The 18,012-nt window shown below is 39.3% G+C and overlaps 1 protein-coding gene across 1 annotated transcript in view; it reads left to right on the top strand.

Moving 5' to 3' along the window:
• si:ch211-186j3.6 (neural-cadherin) overlaps positions 1–18,012 on the top strand; it is a 434,762-nt gene that overhangs the window by 197,765 nt on the left and 218,985 nt on the right. Inside the window, exons 9-13 of the mRNA XM_049561145.1 lie at positions 1,352–1,520; positions 3,073–3,243; positions 4,749–4,921; positions 6,495–6,662; positions 11,306–11,555. Coding sequence (XP_049417102.1) covers positions 1,352–1,520; positions 3,073–3,243; positions 4,749–4,921; positions 6,495–6,662; positions 11,306–11,555 — 931 coding nt within the window. The remainder of the gene's footprint in view (positions 1–1,351; positions 1,521–3,072; positions 3,244–4,748; positions 4,922–6,494; positions 6,663–11,305; positions 11,556–18,012) is intronic.

Here is an 18,012-nt window from a genome sequence, read left to right as displayed (position 1 = left end):
GCAAAATTTTTGTTTGCAGATTTTACACTCTGCTTGATCACATGGTGCTATTTTAGCATGACTAGCAATTGGTAAAAATACTGGTCAAGGTCAGACTTTAGTACTTAGGACAGTTGCATGGTGACAGTTCAGTGGTTATGTTATGAAGGTCAGCAAGATTTGGCAAAGGAGCCTTGGTTTCAGTACATATGGTAATCTTCAGTAAGCGAGTACACAGGGACACACAAGCACACCCCTGCACTATCACAGTTTTTTTTTCTTTTTCACAAAAATGAAAGGAATTTTGAAATTGTGGATAATCCTTTTAATTCAATTTTAGCATAATTGGACCCCAGTGGAGACGTAGGCAGTCAGTGCATGCAGTGCAGACTCTACTGTGTATATGCTCATGTGTCTTACTGTACAAATATAGTACATACGAGTTATGTGAAACATTTGTTAACCATAGCCTTTTACAATGAATGGGTTGCTTCTTTTTCCTTTCCAGAGTTACAATCCCTGTCGTAGTTATATGAGGAGTTAATTGTGCATTAAAATATTTTGTAAAATCACAAACATGGCGCAGTATCAGTAAGTTTTAAAGGATCTGTGTGCAGCATTCAGAGCATAAATATTGGAATAATAATAATAATAAAAAATCTCTGAATCATAGATGTGCTATGAATGTGGCATACAGCTCCTTTAAATAGCAAAATAAATATATTCTTTAAAGTGTTTCCATTTGTCTTGAGACTTATTCCAGAAAAAGATTCACATAGCTGACAGAAATGTACCTAATTCATATCATTTTCTTTTCCAGAATCCCACTCAAAATTAGCTTTTTTTTTGCAGCTAAAGCAGCTACTTTTTGGTACACAGCTGAAGGCTTACTGTGAAGTGTTGGGCTCCATTTCCAATAAAAAATACATGTTTTGGACAGCACTAAACAAAGTAGGTGCCAGAAGATCAGCAGATTTCATGTTTACCAAAGCACAGTGAGCACAGCACCAAGCAGCTCATGAGCACCTTTGCCAATACCTTGCCAGTGGGTGCTGGGATAGGCTTCAAGACCCCTGAACCCAATACTACTATCTGCCTTACACAGGACAAGAAAATATACAGAATAAATGGATAGAAATGGTGCAAGACCCAGGCTTCCTACTTTCTTTCTTTAATTCACTCATTATTTGTTTTATTGTTTGTCCCAGTAAATGACCTTGAATCTCTCCCTTCAAAATAAATAACATTCCACCTCCCACATACTCTTGATTACAGTTTTGATAGAATGGAGTATTGATCTAAGTTTTTCAATGCTTACAACACTGTGATCTTCTCTTCCTCCTACCTCTGCCCACTGTCTCATTCGCCTCAGTGTCAGCAGTATCGAGAGAGCACGTCAGTCCTGGAGAACCAGCCAGCGGGGACATTTGTTCTGCAAGTTCATGCTGTGGATGCTGACGAGGGCTCCAATGGCAGGGTCACATATGGCTTCATGCACAAAGACTCCACTGTGCCTGCATTCAGTATACACTCAGACACCGGTACTGAAACCACACATGTACTCATTTATCATGCACAATCATACAAATACAGAAGAGTACACACATTTTTATTTCTGTGGGGATTCCTGTGCAGGCTTATTTTTTTTAGCCTTTCTGTAATGCTTGCCACAGTGCAATGAGGCATGTGGGATGTCTACGAATTTGTGTTTACAATTTAATGCTAAGAAGTTGTGCATCATTTTGATAGCAGGCAGAATGAATTTACAATAATTGACATTTTGCCGCTAAAATAAAGGTTCATAACTCAAAGTCCAGTGGCTGCAGCAGATGTATAGTAAATACTGTTTGTCATCACATTTGATGAACCAGAAACTACAATTTTGTTTTCCACTTTAACTGTCTTCAAAGTCTACTTCAGCCTAACTCTTGTGTTGTCACAATTCAAATTTTGTGGGTGCAAAAAATAAAAAGTAATAAAAATAATAATCAATCAGCCTTAGCAACATGAAAGCGTGTTTTTCTTTTTTCTTGTCTTCAAGAAATCTGCTGCTTAGTATGTGTTAATCAAACAATATTGACAGAATGAAAAAGTTAATGTAGACCTCTGCAAATACAGGGCTGAAACTTTAACAACATATTTTTTTTCTTTCTTAACATTCTTAGCATTTGGAATCAAGCCAGTCTGTTTGTTCTTCATATAAATAAAAAGTCAATAGCTTTATAAGATGCAAATACATACCCACTTAGTTTGGCAATTGATTTTGTTAAAGTTTTACACAAGTAGAAAAAAATCAATTAATCTGCCTATTGCGTAAGAGGTATCAAATTCACTGTCATCCCTTTCTGAACAAATCATGTCTACTGCAGTTTTTACAAAGGCTGTGAAAAAAACTTTTTAGTGTTTCAGTTTTAATTAACGTCATAAATCAGGACATCTAAAACAAAGGCTATGTCCCAAATCTCTACTGCATACATGTACAGTATGTACTGTGTGCTAGTCCTAATAGTATACTGTTTTTCCTTACCCAACCTCAACACACTTAACTATTAAATGCTAACAGGAATTCATACAATACTGTAAGATGTCTTTTAAAGTTTAGTTTAAAACCTCTTTAATGTGTAAGAATGTCTTTGATTTGGTAACCAGGAAAATGTATTGGTAACAACAATGCAAAGGCCCCAAACTGCAGAGAGCCTGCGCACGAGGCAGGTTACCATGTTGTGCTTGCATGTTTACATGAAGTAAAGTTACTCTGTCATGTCAAAAGAATACAGACTAATGAGTGTCAAACAACATACCTTTCACTTCAAAAGCAACTGTATTTTTATGGAGCAGGAAATTTTAAGTGTCTAAAATCAGTTGTAAAACAAATGATAATTCTCTTTGGATTTGATGATAACTACATTTGAAAAACTCTGCTTCGCGTTCTATTCTGCTCCTCATCTGCTCTACTGTCTTTAAAGTTTAGCTTCAAGGCAAACAGAGGAAATCATTTTAGTGTTAAATTGCAAACCCTCTGGGGACATGAGACCAAGCACTACTTGGTATGATTTAGCTGTCTGATCAACCTCGTTATCTCTGTGTCTTCAGGAGTAATTGTGACAGCCAGGAAATTTGATCGTGAACGCCAGCGGGAGTATGCAGTGACAGTGACAGCCACTGACCAGGCAGCTGACCCACTGATTGGCATTTGTCAGCTCAACATCCTCATTCTGGACCAGAATGACAACAGTCCCAAGTTTGAGAACATCCGATATGAGTGTGAGTAGATATTAGTATAATTGAAGTCTGAGCTATGGTGACTGAGAGAGCTTAACCCACTGAAACTAGCTGTAAGAAAACACAAGCAAATGGACAAAAAAACAAGCATATGCAAAAATATGTTCTCTTTTTAATAACAACAACTGATGGATATGAAAATGAATGATGTGATAGCATGATTCCAGTATTACAGGAGATATTGTGTCTAATGTAAGCTGTTTACTAATATCTTCTGCATCCGTCTTTCCCAGCTTTAATGTTTCCTGGACATGTTTGCTGTGATATAAGTTCTTTCTGCATAATTTTAAGTGTTGCCTTATTTTCTTGTCGTTTCTGTATTTGTATTGCTTCTTTATGCTGCATATTTGTTGACAAATTGATCAGTGCATTTCTTAAAGGGGCCTTTTGCAAAATTCAGAGTGTATGAGTTGTCTGGACAGGGTTCTTAACAGTGCTGTTAGAGCTAACAGTGTAAACCAGGGCAGAACGGAAGGGTGGGCACTAAGCTTCAACGATGTCATCCCAATATCAGCTGTAGCTGCTCTGTAAGCATAATGCAGAGCGGGGGCTATGGTGTTAGCCAGTTGGATACACTCATGCAGAGTGAGAAAAGCTTAGATTACATCACACACAGAGGTAGTGTGACTTCAGTCTAAGCTCAGAAAGCCATTACTGTACCTTTACATTGCAGTTAGTGGTTTGCCGCTATATCAATGCTCTGAATGATGCATACAGAACCTTTAAAGGTGTACTATGCAGAAATTGTGGGCTAATGTTTGTAAACACAACGCTACACTACTAGTACATACACTGTAAGCTACTGTTCTACTGCAGGAATGTTATTTTGTCGTCATGGAAAAGCCAAAACTGTGGCTAAGTAAGCTAACCGCCAGCACCTACCTGTCCTCTGCGACACTCTCTATCTACCTCTTCTCCTTCAGTGCTCACAAATGAAAGTGAAAGCCAACCCCAATTCACTTTCACATTGGAATGAGCTTTGTCGCTTGGCATTTCGCCTTGCTATATTTGTGGGGGTTTTTTCTGTCTGCAATTTTTGAAGCTTCCTTTTGAAAGCCTTGCTGCTACTACCTGATCGCTACCTTTTTATAAAGTCCTGACCTCATCAGTGTGCTGTTACTGTGTGGAGTCTCCATACCTGATAAAGTTCCAACCACAGCAAAGCAGGAAGATGATAAGAAAATTCAGGCAAGGTCTCTGCAGATAGAAGTGATGATTGAGAGGGATTACTTTTGTGTGAGTCTAAACATTGTTTTTTTTGGGTTTTTTTTATGAAAATCCTGCATAGTATAATACCTTTAAATAGCTTGTGTTTAATTTATTTGCAGCACCCCCCCCAAATGTGATACTTGTTGTCAAAGTCAAAAAGATTTTTTTCCTTCGCTTTGTTTTCTGAAGTTGCTGATGAAAACTATATAAAAGACTATAGATTTAGGCCTCACAGAACCACTGAGGCATAAAGAACACTGTTTCTTTTTCTCCAATAGACTTTCTTCGTGAGGACACAATGATTGGAACTAGTTTCTTGCGGGTGGCAGCTCATGACGATGACTTTGGCACCAATGCAGCTATCACGTACTCTATGTCCAGTGAACAGCCAGAGTACCTCAGGGTCAACCCCCTTACAGGCTGGGTGTATGTCAACCAGCCCATTTCTCAGGTACCCACATACTGTATACAAACAGATAATACCAAACCACTTTTGGGACAGTTTGAGATTGCTATTTAAAAACTGTACATCATACAGTTTTTTTACATATATACAAGCATTTCTTCTGTGTTTCCAGTATATCTCATATATCTCGTAAGAGTAAGCTTTGCAATCCTTCATCTTTTTGTGTTTTTTTTTTTTTTTTTTTTTTTTTACAAAGATGATTGGATACCTTTAGGGCTAACCAGGCTAACGCTTATGGGACCACTCTGAATGGCACAAAGGCACTTCAAGGAAATTAAGAATTTCCTAATTTCTCTCAAGAACTCATGAGATTCTAGCATTTAACTTCAGCTTGCATCTAAAACAACATGCCACTGCTCCTATGGCCAGAAGCTTATTTGCATTCAAGCACTTTGTTGCTGACAGTGAGGGGCCAGAAGTCCACTGGCCAGTGGCAGATTGGCAGCCTGAATATGTGATAATGTCCTCACTGCCTTTTCTTTGGCATCAGGAGAAATAACATTGCTGATATTTTTTCTTCATCTCACTGCCTCTAACCCCTTGCTTCACTACCAGCAAGAAAAACAATCTTGGTGGGAACATGAACAAGCAATAGAGGAAATTGCCACATATTGTGCGCAAAACAAGTCTGTGCCTCAGATGAGTGCCACAATGATTAAGCCCCAAAAAGCAACAACTCATCATCTCCCAGTGCCAAGAGGAATGAATGTCTGTATCCTCAGCACCTTGCATCTAACACCAACACATGGCACCATGCCAGTATTTTTGCCTGAGAGAATGGTTCACTGAAACATATCCATGTTTGAAGATACAAAACTTTCCCACTAATGAGTACAACTGCATAAAGTATAATACAAAAACAGACACTGCCTACATGTTTTTTTCAGTGTTTGCCAATGTGACAATCTCAGTTGTGTTAATTGCTAGGAGCAAAGATTGAATTTTAAAACTGCATAACTACAAAAAATCTTGGAAATGGATTTCAGGGCATGTGAAAAACTGGCTCTGAAAAGTAATTCTTTCACTCATGAATTTGAAACACCTTTAAAAGGACAGAATGTGTTCATCACATGGTGCACAAAGTAGAAGGCCATGAACAAAATTGATAAAAAGTGAACTTGTATCATCACAGTTTGTTTTTGTTGTCCAATATATGCCAATTAACCCACAGTGGGTGTACAGTCGCTTGGTTAAGTTCTTCTCTTTAGTTACTAAAACGCATCATTTCCCCTGATTGTAGTGGCTAAAGGTAATTGCTCTTGCAGGGGTTACAAAACTCTACTGGTCTGCAGTGAGCCAATCAATACAAGTCCAGTCAATACAATTATCTTAAAGTATGTTTGTTTTTACTCGAATGCAGACCACAGTCAGTTTGTCCCTGCACAGAAGTGTCGAAAATGGATTGCCTGTTAAAATCTGTGTGATCTAGTGTCACATAGTGTTTATCAGTCTTAAAGCAAGCTATAATTATCACTGTGTCACACTAATCTGCACCATAAGAACACACCATCAAATGATCTTCTCTCCTCTTCTTTTAATCTGTGACTTTTTGCCACAGAGGACGTACATCACCAGGGAAATTGTGGCTACGGACGGAGGGAACAGGAGCAGTTCAGTGGAGCTGTCAGTCACCATCACGAATGTGAAGAACCAGCCTCCACAGTGGGACAAAGACAGTTACAGCGTGGTCATCCCTGAAAACACTGTCCGAGACACACCCATTGTGGTACACTGGGGCATAGGGGTGGTAGTTTGCACACATAGAAATGCACACATATGAGTTTTGCATCTGCTTCCAAACGCATATTAGGTATTCGTACATTTTTAATACATTAAAGTGGACAAGGCATTTGCAATTATATAGCATCTTACAAACAAGTGGGTGGTGGTGGCCTCAAGGGTAGAGAAGCAGTCGCAAGCTCAATAAAAAAAGATAAAACTGTATTCATCCTGAGGGAAAATGTTGTGCAGCAGTTGGAATACAAAGTGGGAAGAGTGCAAATATGAAGAGTGGCATTAGGAAAAGTCCATGACAACAAAGAGATGTAAACAAAGTGCAAAACCAGATTATATTCAATGCCAAAACCAGGTTAATAGTATGGATCATAAAAATATAGATGGGTAAACGGCAGGAATCGGTCTGTTGATAGGTTTGTGTAATGTATCAGATCTGTATAAGAATAAGTAGCATAAGAATACATAGTAAGTACAAATTGTTGATAATTATGAATTACCCCCAAAACAGTGAATAAATGAAGGTAAAAAAATAACCAAACAATTTGAAGCATTAAAGCATTAAATCCAAACTTAAAACAGAATAAAAAATAAGATAAACATAAAATAGATTAAAATTAGATGAGCAAAACAAAACAAAATTACAAAACAAAAAGACAAAGTTATACTAATTAAACAGAAATAAAAGTATAGAGCAGATACAGTGCAGAAATATGTTGTTCCAAATTGAATAAAAGAAGAAAATGTGCAGTAGATACATTTTAGGCATCCATACAGTATGTGTGTGCACATTCGTGCTGAAATATAAATAGGCACAAGAAACAAGAAGAAAGCACTCGCATACAAAAACACATCCAGACAGGCACTCACAAATACTACTACTACTGAAATACGCACACTGTAGGCAGCACTCTCAATGAAAATGCTTTTATGCACTCTCACACACACACACACACACACACACACACACACACACACACACACACATTTTTATGCTTCCTGTAAACATTTCGGTGATGTTGTCAACAGTCTTTGAATGGTAAAGTACATTTCATTATAAATATCAAGCGTTCAGTCAATCTTAGTCACTTTTGAGCAGTAAAAGAGTGTAACTGTGTAACACATGTGTGGTATGGCAGCAGAGCTCCAGGTTTATGAACCACCGCTGTAGAAAAATGCAAACATTTAAAAAAAATCTTAATTCCACTGTTAAGACTTAATTATTGGTGCAGTTGTGATTGGGGCTGGGCGATGAATTGAATTATATTTTCAATTATGGTTTTGGGTTCCAATGATTATGAAAACAAGATAAAAAAATAGCTGCAAGGGGCAATTCTGGGGTTCAAGCCAGCATGGTAGTTGAAAGCTGGGTAGGATCAGGGCCACACTCTACTTTGGAAGCACTGCCGCTTCCTATTGGTCAACTGCAAAAACATTTTGGGGACATGCTTTAATGGCTTAATTTAAAAAGTCCACCAAGTTTGTTGATGTTTGAACAAACTCTAATTGATTATGGCCAAATTTTGTGAGAGGCCATTGCACTTGTTTGGAACTTGTTGCGCCCCCTATTGACCGAACACAAAGTTCATCATTATTATTATTCAACATAACCCACAAGTTTTGTGATGATTGGCCCAAATGTTGTGGAGTCATTTGCTGAGCCATGCTAAAAAAAAAAAAGTCCATTGGTCAATATCTTCAAAAAGCCATTAAATATCAATAACAGTTTAAGCCTTCCTGATAAAATGCTGAAAAAAGTCTCACGTCATTCTGCTGATTTCATAGCCTGAAAATCCAGACTCAAATCTAGAAAGATTCTGAGTCTGGCCCTCACCGTTACACCCTTCCTACCCAAGGGGCAGCACTAACTGAGGCATATTAAATGCCGCCTCACGCAGTTGGATAGCATGATAGCCAATCAGAGCAAAAAACAAGGTGACATATTCATTGCAGTTAGCCCCATTGGTTTCCCGACCAGTGGGGCTAGCTGATATATTATGCTTTTGCCGTATCCTGTCAGCGATGAAATATCCAAAAGCTCTTAACTTAAAGAGAACTTTGTCCCATGTTGATTCACAAAAAGATTGGTACAAATCGGACCTACGCCGTAGGAGGAGATGTCAAAAAGTGTTTTTAAAAAAAATTCAATATGGTGGAAAATCTAGTGGGCGGGCCTTAAGGATCTTTAGGCTTACATACAAATGATTCACTTGAACACGTGTGTCCAATATCAAGTCAATCTCACAGACGGTGTGGGGATGGTGGCCTTTCAAAACAAAATTTCATTGAACCTTCATTATAGTCTGGCCTATTAGTGTTATATTTCGTGAGCATCATTTGCACACAACTTCTAATCATTGGTGAAAATTTCATGTCTCTACAGTGTACCATCTCACGGGAATTTGTCAAAACAATTCTGAATAATAATAATAATAGTAATAATAATAATGATAAAACAGGACAAAAACAATAGGGTCTCAGCCCTCCAGGCTTGAACCCCTAATAATTATCGTGTTACATTCTGTTACACAATGATGCTCTTGTTTTGTGTTAGAAATCCAGCATACTTTTTTACTTTTCAGACCCTCAAGTGACTTTATTTAAAAAAAACAAAAAAAAAAACAACCTGCAGCCACTGTTGAGCTTTCATTATGCTAACATTTTATTCGTATCACCATCACCCGGATTTGTCGATTAGTGGAACAAGGCAAAAACAGATTAGAAGGTGAGTCCTTCTCCCTACAGCGTTCAGACAGCCCCCTTCTGCAGATTTTGACTGTGCCAAAGTAATAACTAATGCTACAGCTTGTTACTTGCTGCTAATATCCTGCCACACTTGCACAAACTGTACATCATAGAGAATATTAACGTATTAAAGCATTTAGTCAAGTGCTCGAGCCCACTACAATGTGCCTTCAGATGTGCGTTTAAGTCAGTCCTTTGTGTCTGCTCTGTATAAACGATCACAAGCTGCAGTTCAGGAATTATCAACAGGTCAGAGTCAAACGATGGAGATTTACATTAGACTACATTACATTATTGGCATTTGTGTTATTTGTTTTTGTTTTTTATTTTTTTTTATAGACAATGTGCAAATATTTAAGTGCCTTAACTGTTATAGTAAGACTTATGGCCAATCACGTACAGTAAGATTATATTTTAGGTCAAATAAAATCTGCTGTTGAAAAGACACGTTTTTGTTTAAAGTTTAATAAATGCATGATGTTTCCAAAGTCAGTGAGTAATCATGTTAAATAATTGTGATCTCAATATTGACCAAAATAATCACGATTATGGTTTTTGCCATAATCAAGAAGCCCTAATTACGATGGATCCTTAAGTGTCAAGTCATTTGATTATTCACAGGCATTGCCTTTTCACGCCACTAAAACGTTTTCATCTAATCAACAGTATTTTCTAAGGATCTCTTGAAAGCAATTAAGTCCATTAAAGTTGCTGATGAATATTTTAAACCAAGAGATGGAAATGAAAAGACAGAGGAGAGTACTTTACATGAGAATGCGTGTGCATGAACATGTGAATGTGTTTGTGAGATGCGCTGATAGAGCAAGGGGAAAGGGAGAATGTGGTCCCTGCAGTACAGTGTATTAATCGAGATGGTAGTTCAGTGTTGATTTGGCTGTTATGCAAAGATGCAATGACTCTCAGCGGGCTGTAATAGCTCTACCATGGAAATTTGAGGTTTTTATAGCCTAAATCAGCACATACAGTAGTCAGGCATGTTTGCCAATTCTGCATGCCTGATAGGATGTCTCATTATTGTAACTGCTATGCTTTGCAGGTTGAATGGATACAGCTAGGTCACCCTTAGGCAAGCCGCATCATGTCCAAGATGGCATTTTTGATTTTAATTGGGGTGTATATGGCATCAGCTGTGAATGGCCTCTCCTTAATTAGTTTATGGAGAATGCAGAATGAAGAGCAGAGTGTATTTCCCTTTGATCCCACAGGATATCAGTGGGTTGTTGTCTAGTCTAACAGTTTGAGACTTACTGCCTTAATATTTTAGTGTTCATTATCATGGGGTATAAAACACTTTTTTTCATCAGGCAGATCATTTTTCACTGTTTAGAATGCACACATCCATTGAAGCACAGTGGCAGCTGTCCTCATTTCTGTTCCTGTCCTTAGGCTTCTTGCTGGCATTCAGCATTTTTTCCAGCTCTTGAAATTGATAATTGGAAACATGCAGTATTTCAGTCAAATGCAAATTATTGTCAGTTTTTTAGATTCATCTCTCACTTTCACAAGGAAGTGGTCATGGGCTTAATTCATTTAAATTTATTCCAAAAGTTAAAAAAAAGTAATTGCATAATTGCTAATATGTGATATGACCAAGTGTATACCCATATGTTAGCATGGACATACAACTACAGTATGTGTGACTATTTGTTGCTGACAGACTAATAGAACAACTCCCAGGATGTCAGTGTAGCTGCCATTTGTTGTGGTATGTTACATCATGCCATCTGCAACAACTGACATGGCTTTCATTGAACCAGTACTGGCTGTAGACCATTACTTAAAGTCTAACTATAATATTCAGGCTAAAATTAGTGAGATATCTTATAATATTTAAATTTTACCTGGAATCCTCTTCTTGGTTCCAAACAGACAATCAAAGCTACCTCCCCTCTTGGAGATCCCAGGGTAACTTACAACTTGGAAGACGGGATGGTCCCAGAGACCAACATGCCTGTCCGCTTCTACTTAACCCCCAACCGGGAAGATGGGTCAGCCTCCATCCTTGTGGCAGAGCCCCTGGACTATGAGACAACCAGGAACTTCATGCTGCGGGTCCGAGCTCAGAATGTTGCTGCTGTACCACTGGCGGCCTTCACCACAGTCTATGTCAATGTCACAGGTTAGCACTTTTTAATTGATTTTACTTGATTTGAATTTGTTTTCCGGCATATGTCACATTGCCTCCTAAAACCATTGTGTTCCTGTGTAATAGTTTGGCATTCCATGTGAATCATGTTTCACATGATGTATTTTTGTAGCACTAAGTGCCTTTGCATGACAACAGGGAAGACATTATTTCTTGTGAAAGTTCGATCACTATTTAAATAATAAATGCAAAATTAAACATCTCACATTAAGGATCAATTCTGAAGCAAAAGAACACTCTTTTTTTATTGACTGATTGATTGATTCTTTATTTCGAACATATTTAAAAAAAGAAAGTAAATGAATGAGTTGAGGCAAAAGGAAGAGGACAGACACAAAAATCATACAAAGATGCACACAATGTATTGTGGGTGAACACAAAGTATTGAGAAGAAACAAAAAGCTTTAAGGTGGAATAAATATGTTGTTGTGACAGATAAATATTGGTTATTTGCATCAAAAAGTATTTCTCAAAAATGCCTGATTGTTTCCGTTCTATCCAGTTGTGTATAGTAAAAGGTTTTGTGTAGTAAAAGTCACTGCAGCCCACTGACCAGCAGTGTGACTATTTAAGGTTGCAGGAACAAAGGACAAATTGAGTGTTTGATGATTAATTTTTTGATGGCTGAGCTATAAGCTAATGGAAGAATCGAAACAATTTTATTAATTAATTCGCAAGATGGGCTTAATGGACTTTTTAGAACATAAATAACAAAAACAGTCCAGCGCTGCATCGGGCATCAAGCTTATTCAAAAACTGAATGGCCTCTGGACCCAATTGATCAAATCAAATAAAATCAAATGTATTTATAAAGCATGTTTAAAAACAACCAGAGTTGACCAAAGCGCTGTACAATAAAACAAGTAAAATAACATAACATGTTAACAGCAGCGGCACGGTGGTGTGGTGGTTAGCACTCTCGCCTCACAAGAGGGTTGCCGGTTCAATCCCGGGCGTGGGAGCCCTTCTGTGTGGAGTTTGCATGTTCTCCCCGTGTCAGCGTGGGTTCTCTCCGGGCACTCTGGCTCCCACAGTCCAAAAACATGCAAAAAACATGCAGCCTGGGGACTAGGTTAATTGATATCTCTAAATTGTCCGTAGGTGTGAATATGAGTGTGAATGGTTGTTTGTCTCTATGTGTCAGCCCTGCGATAGTCTGGCGACCTGTCCAGGGTGTACCCTGCCTCTCGCCCGATGTCAGCTGGGATAGGCTCCAGCCCCCCTGCGACCCTCAAGAGGATGAAGCGGTTAGAAGATGAATGAATGTTAACAAAATGTAAGAGAGATAACACAACAATCCCAAAAACATGCCCAAATAGTAAATCTTTTTCAAATGAATGAAAAAGAAAATAAAGCACAGAATAGTAGAATACATAGAATACAGAATAGATAAAAGAGAAACCTTAAGGACAGTCAAAGGCCTTAAAAACATGTGGGTCTTCAGTTTAGATTTTCATGTGTTTACAGAGGGGGAACTCTTATTTGAAAAGGGTAAACCATTCGAAAGCTTTGGGGCTGCTACTGCAAAGGCATGATCGCCCTTCCACCTTGGTCTCAAATGTGGCCAAGAACAACGGGTCTGAAGATCTGAGAGGTCTTGTGTTGGAAAGAGGGCAGAGAAGCTCAGAGATGTAATTGGGTGCCAGGCAATTTAAGGCTTTGAAAACAAACAGCAGGACCTTAAATTCAGACCGAAACTTGACAGGTGACAGTGACAGTGCAGGGATGCTAGTACAGATGTGATGTGGTCTGTTTTCTAGCAGCAGCATTCTGTGCCAACGGCAAGCAAGATAAGGATGACTGGCTTATTCCCACATACAGAGCATTACAGTAATCCAAACCAGAGGAAATCAGGGCATCCATCACTATCTTCAGGTCATTAAACGAGAGGATCGGTTAGAGTTTGGCAATATTTCTAAAGTGGAAAAAGCAACCTTTTACAACAGTGTCATCTTTGATTCAGCTTTAAAATTTGGAAAACAAAATAACACTAAGATTCCTGGCTTGGGCATGGGGGTTAGGCGCAAGGGGCCCAAGGTGGTTTGCGATACCCCAGATGGAGTTGGAGGGGCCAAATAAGACCACTTCTGTCTTACGATCATTTAATTGAAGACAAGTTTTTGCTATCTAAGATTTCACACCTTGGAGGCAGTTGAGGGACCTAACTGTGTTGTTGTTGTTGTTGTTGTTGTTGTTGTTGTTATCACCTGCTTCTAATGGGAGGTAAAGCTGAATTTCATCTGCATAGCAATGGTAGGAGATAATGTATTTATGGAAGATGGAGCCTAAAGGGAGCATATAAAAGGCAAATAAGATGGTTCCCAAGATGGAGCCATGGGGTACACCACATGTGACGGGAGCAGAGGAGGAGAACAGGTTTCCAGTTTTGACGGAGAAAGATCTATCTGCCAAAGGGTGAATTCAGTAATTTTTGACCTGGACCCCAGTTTTCCTTGTTTTTTGGTCCAAGTGACTCATGGGAACAACAGTTTTTTGACATTTGTCCAGTATTAAGAGAGCATGCTGCAGCCGTCCGCTGTGAAACAGGCTGCAGTGTAATGACGCGGAGCGTGTGTGCACTGTCATTTTACATCAATGAACAGGCTCAGATTGTTATTATGAGTGTGTGACACCATTACAAAAAGGACCCTACAGTGAAATGAAATGATTTTCGTGTCCTTTCGCTGGTCTGGCTCAAGAAGTCTCATTCTGAAATCTCCCAGGAGATGACTGGTTAAAGAAAGACAACAGTAGAAGATTGCTTTCTGAACTTCAGCACAACAGACTACTACCGGCAGCCATCTCGAACTCTCACTCGCCGTTACTGTTGTCTTCTTGCAAGAAGTCACAAAATGAGACTTCTCCTTTAGCAAGACTTGGTCACAAAGCACAAAACAATGAGGAAAAGGTAAGTAAAAGAAATAAATAAAGAAATTTTATTTCTCTGCAGGGTCCTCTCTGTAACGTTGTCAGACTCTAACAGTAACAACTATATCCTGTCAGTGGCAAAAACAAGCACTTTGATTTGATGTACATCAATGGTGGGAACATGCCCATGCCTTTTCTGTGGATGCCAGCTGCAACGCTCTCACTCATTTATGAATTTTGCCTTTAATGGACAGGACAGACAAGTGTGAGAGGGAGAGAGAGAGAGAGAGAGAGACAGAGGGGGGGATGACATGCAGCAAAGGGCCACAGGCTGGACTCGAACCCGGTCCACTGCGGCAACAGCCTTGTACATGGGGCTCCTGCTCTATCCACTAATCCACCGACGCCCCATTATGAACCTATTTTAAAAATTGTTGTTCCCACATGTTACTTTAACACAAATACATGCAAAAATAGGATCCAGGTTAAAAAGATACAGGAGTTACAGTGTAAGATCTAAACGCGTGAAAGTGCAATCCCAGAACATGTTACTGACACGCATAGTCAGTTTTCAGCATTATCATCGAATGGGTTAGGGTTTGATGCTTTACAGTAATTATTGTCTGTGCATATTTTTTACTGCAGGACCCCTTTCTAAACTGCATATGCAACACAGCATTTGTTCTACAACTCAATTTCAATTGAATCAATTTTATTTATAAAGCCCAATATCACAAATCACAATTTGCCTCACAGGGCTTTACAGCATACGACATCCCTCTGTTCTTTGGACCCTCGCAGCGAATAAGGAAAAACTCTCCCAAAAAAACCCCTTTAACAGGGGAAAAAAACGGTAGAAACCTCAGGAAGAGCAACTGAGAAGGGATCCCTCTTCCAGGACAGACAGATGTGTAATAGATGTCTCACAGAACAGATCAGCATGGTAAATTAACAGTAATCCATATGACACAATGAGACTGAGAGAGAGAGAGAGAGACAGAGAGAGAGACAGAGAGAGAGACAGATGCAGGACAGACGGTAATGACAGTAGTTTACAACAACATTAATAAGGTAATAATATTATAATTAATAATAATATATTAATATCTGATAGTATACATATCTGACAATAATCATATGTGTATAATAACAGTAGAAGTATGACTAATGATAACAGCAGCAGCAGGAGGCATCTGGCAGGACCATGGCAGCAGCACAACCACACACGTCACACTATTCAGGCACCGCTGTGATATGAGTTAACCTGAGAGACAGTGGAGCACAAAGGCTCTGGAGAAGAAGCCGAGTTAGTGACATCCAGAATGGCCGTGTTAGCAAGATACAGTAATAGGACACGAGAGAGCGAGAGAGAGAGAGAGAGAAGGAGAGAAGGTGCCCGGTGTATTATAGGGGGTCCTCCGGCAGACTAGGCCTAAGTCAGCCTAACTAGGGGCTGGTACAGGGCAAGCCTGAGCCAGCCCTAACTATAAGTTTTATCAAAGAGGAAAGTCTTAAGTCTAGCCTTAAATGTGGAGACGGTGTCTGCCTCCCAGACCGTAACAGGAAGATGATTCCACAGGAGAGGAGCCTGATAGCTGAAGGCTCTGGCTCCTGATCTACTTTTGGAGACTTTAGGGACCACGAGTAACCCTGCGTTCTCAGAGCGCAGAGTTCTGGTGGGATAATATGGCACTATGAGCTCTCTAAGATATGACAGAGCTTGACCATTTAGAGCTTTATAAGTTAACAGTAGGATTTTAAATTAAATTCTGGATTTTACAGGGAGCCAGTGCAGAGAAGCTAAAACAGGGGAAATATGATCACGTTTCTTAGTTCCTGTTAGTACACGTGCTGCTGCATTCTGAATTAGCTGGAGAGTTTTTAAGGACTTACTAGAGCTACCTGATAATAGAGAGTTACAGTAATCCAGTCTAGAGGTAACAAAAGCGTGGACCAATTTTTCTGCATCTTTTCGGGTCAGGATAGGCCTAATTGGCTTTAAGGCAATTATGAAGTTTAGTTAATTGATTACTTTCTTCTGGCTTCATAGAGAAATACAACTGTGTATCATCCACATAACAATGGAAATTTACAGAGTGATTTCTAATGATGTTACCTAAAGGAAGCATATATAGAGTAAATAGGATTGGTCCGAGCATAGAACCTAAAGGGCCCAACTAAGGCCATAAAGGGAAAGAATGACGCACATTTGTGAAGAACAAAAGGGTTAATTGTGTCAAAGCCGTCTCTCTAAGTTCGGTTGTGTTCTCATTCTCCATTACAGTCATTGGATACCAGAGCTACACAAATCCAAATTATTTGCACAGCTTGCCAGCTGTTGTGAGTGTGATGAGTCCAAGAGTGCAACATATATGCTTAACCCCACCGCCCCACATCCTTTGCACACATTCCAGCAGGGACTCTTAGTTTAGTTGCTCTCTTACTATTTGTCATCTTTACCTAAGAGTGTGAGTTTTCACCAGTCTATCAGTATATCATGTCTGTCATTATTTTTTACGGTTCTTCTGCATATGGTTACTTTGGTCTGTTGTCACTCTGTTTAGGTTAATACTCAGCCCATGATAACTAGAATTAAGTCACCATCATCACAACTAAATATGGTGGTGTGAGCTAGTCCCTGACCTTGCTCCTCAGAATAACTCTGCCTACCCCACATGCTTCAGACTCCCTTACATTTAATCCCCTTGCAACATGCACGCACACACACACACACGTACACGCATACGCCATTCCATCAAATTGGTCTTAATCCGGTGAGAAATAATTAATTCGCAGACCCTCTCCCTTCTCTTGCCTTGCCGTCCCTCTTCTAACTTCCCCTTCTCCTCTTTTCACTCCCTCCTCCTCTCGCTTATCTGTCTTAATAAGAAAGCTCTTTGACTCCTCCAGAGGCATTGCGGCTGAGGAAGGGAGGGAGGTCTGTAATGGATTTAAGGCCCCATTTTTAATTCATAGATTAAGACATTTGCTCAGAAGAAAGGGTAGGAAAAAAATGGCACACAGAGCAGCATTAGATTTAATGTGTTGCTCTATTCAAGTCATTTCTGTAATGCTTTTGGCCTCATACCAACTATGTTAAAATTTGGCTTCTGCTTTTCAGGCAAACTTCAGAGTTCACCTCCAGTCTCACCGCCTCTCGCTACTACCTTCTTTATCTCTCTATATAATGTAACTTTCTACTGATGGAAGAAAGGGAACAAATTGTGTCCATTATTAATTGGCCTAATGCATGCTTTGACAATCCTCTTGATGCCAGCAGAGCTTGGAAGAATAACCACAACAGCAAAAATGACATTAATACTACAGTTGTCAGAGCTACAGGAAATGTGTGGACTGAGATGAATTAATAACCTGTGAGGGAGCCACCATGGTGCTAATGCTGATCCCTTGCAATGCTCCTGTTTCCCAAATTATATCTCCCACAAAACAAGTTGAATGTTTAAAACTAGGATGAACTCTTCTCATGTCCTCTCCAATAGCCAGAACTCAGCAGTATCTGAATGGGATATAGATTTCCAATTTTATCCCCAATGGCTGCGGG

The sequence above is a fragment of the Epinephelus fuscoguttatus genome, linkage group LG2, assembly GCF_011397635.1.
Source record: "Epinephelus fuscoguttatus linkage group LG2, E.fuscoguttatus.final_Chr_v1".
NCBI classification, from domain to species: Eukaryota; Metazoa; Chordata; class Actinopteri; order Perciformes; family Serranidae; genus Epinephelus; species Epinephelus fuscoguttatus.
This window is presented reverse-complemented; position numbering and strand designations above follow the sequence as displayed.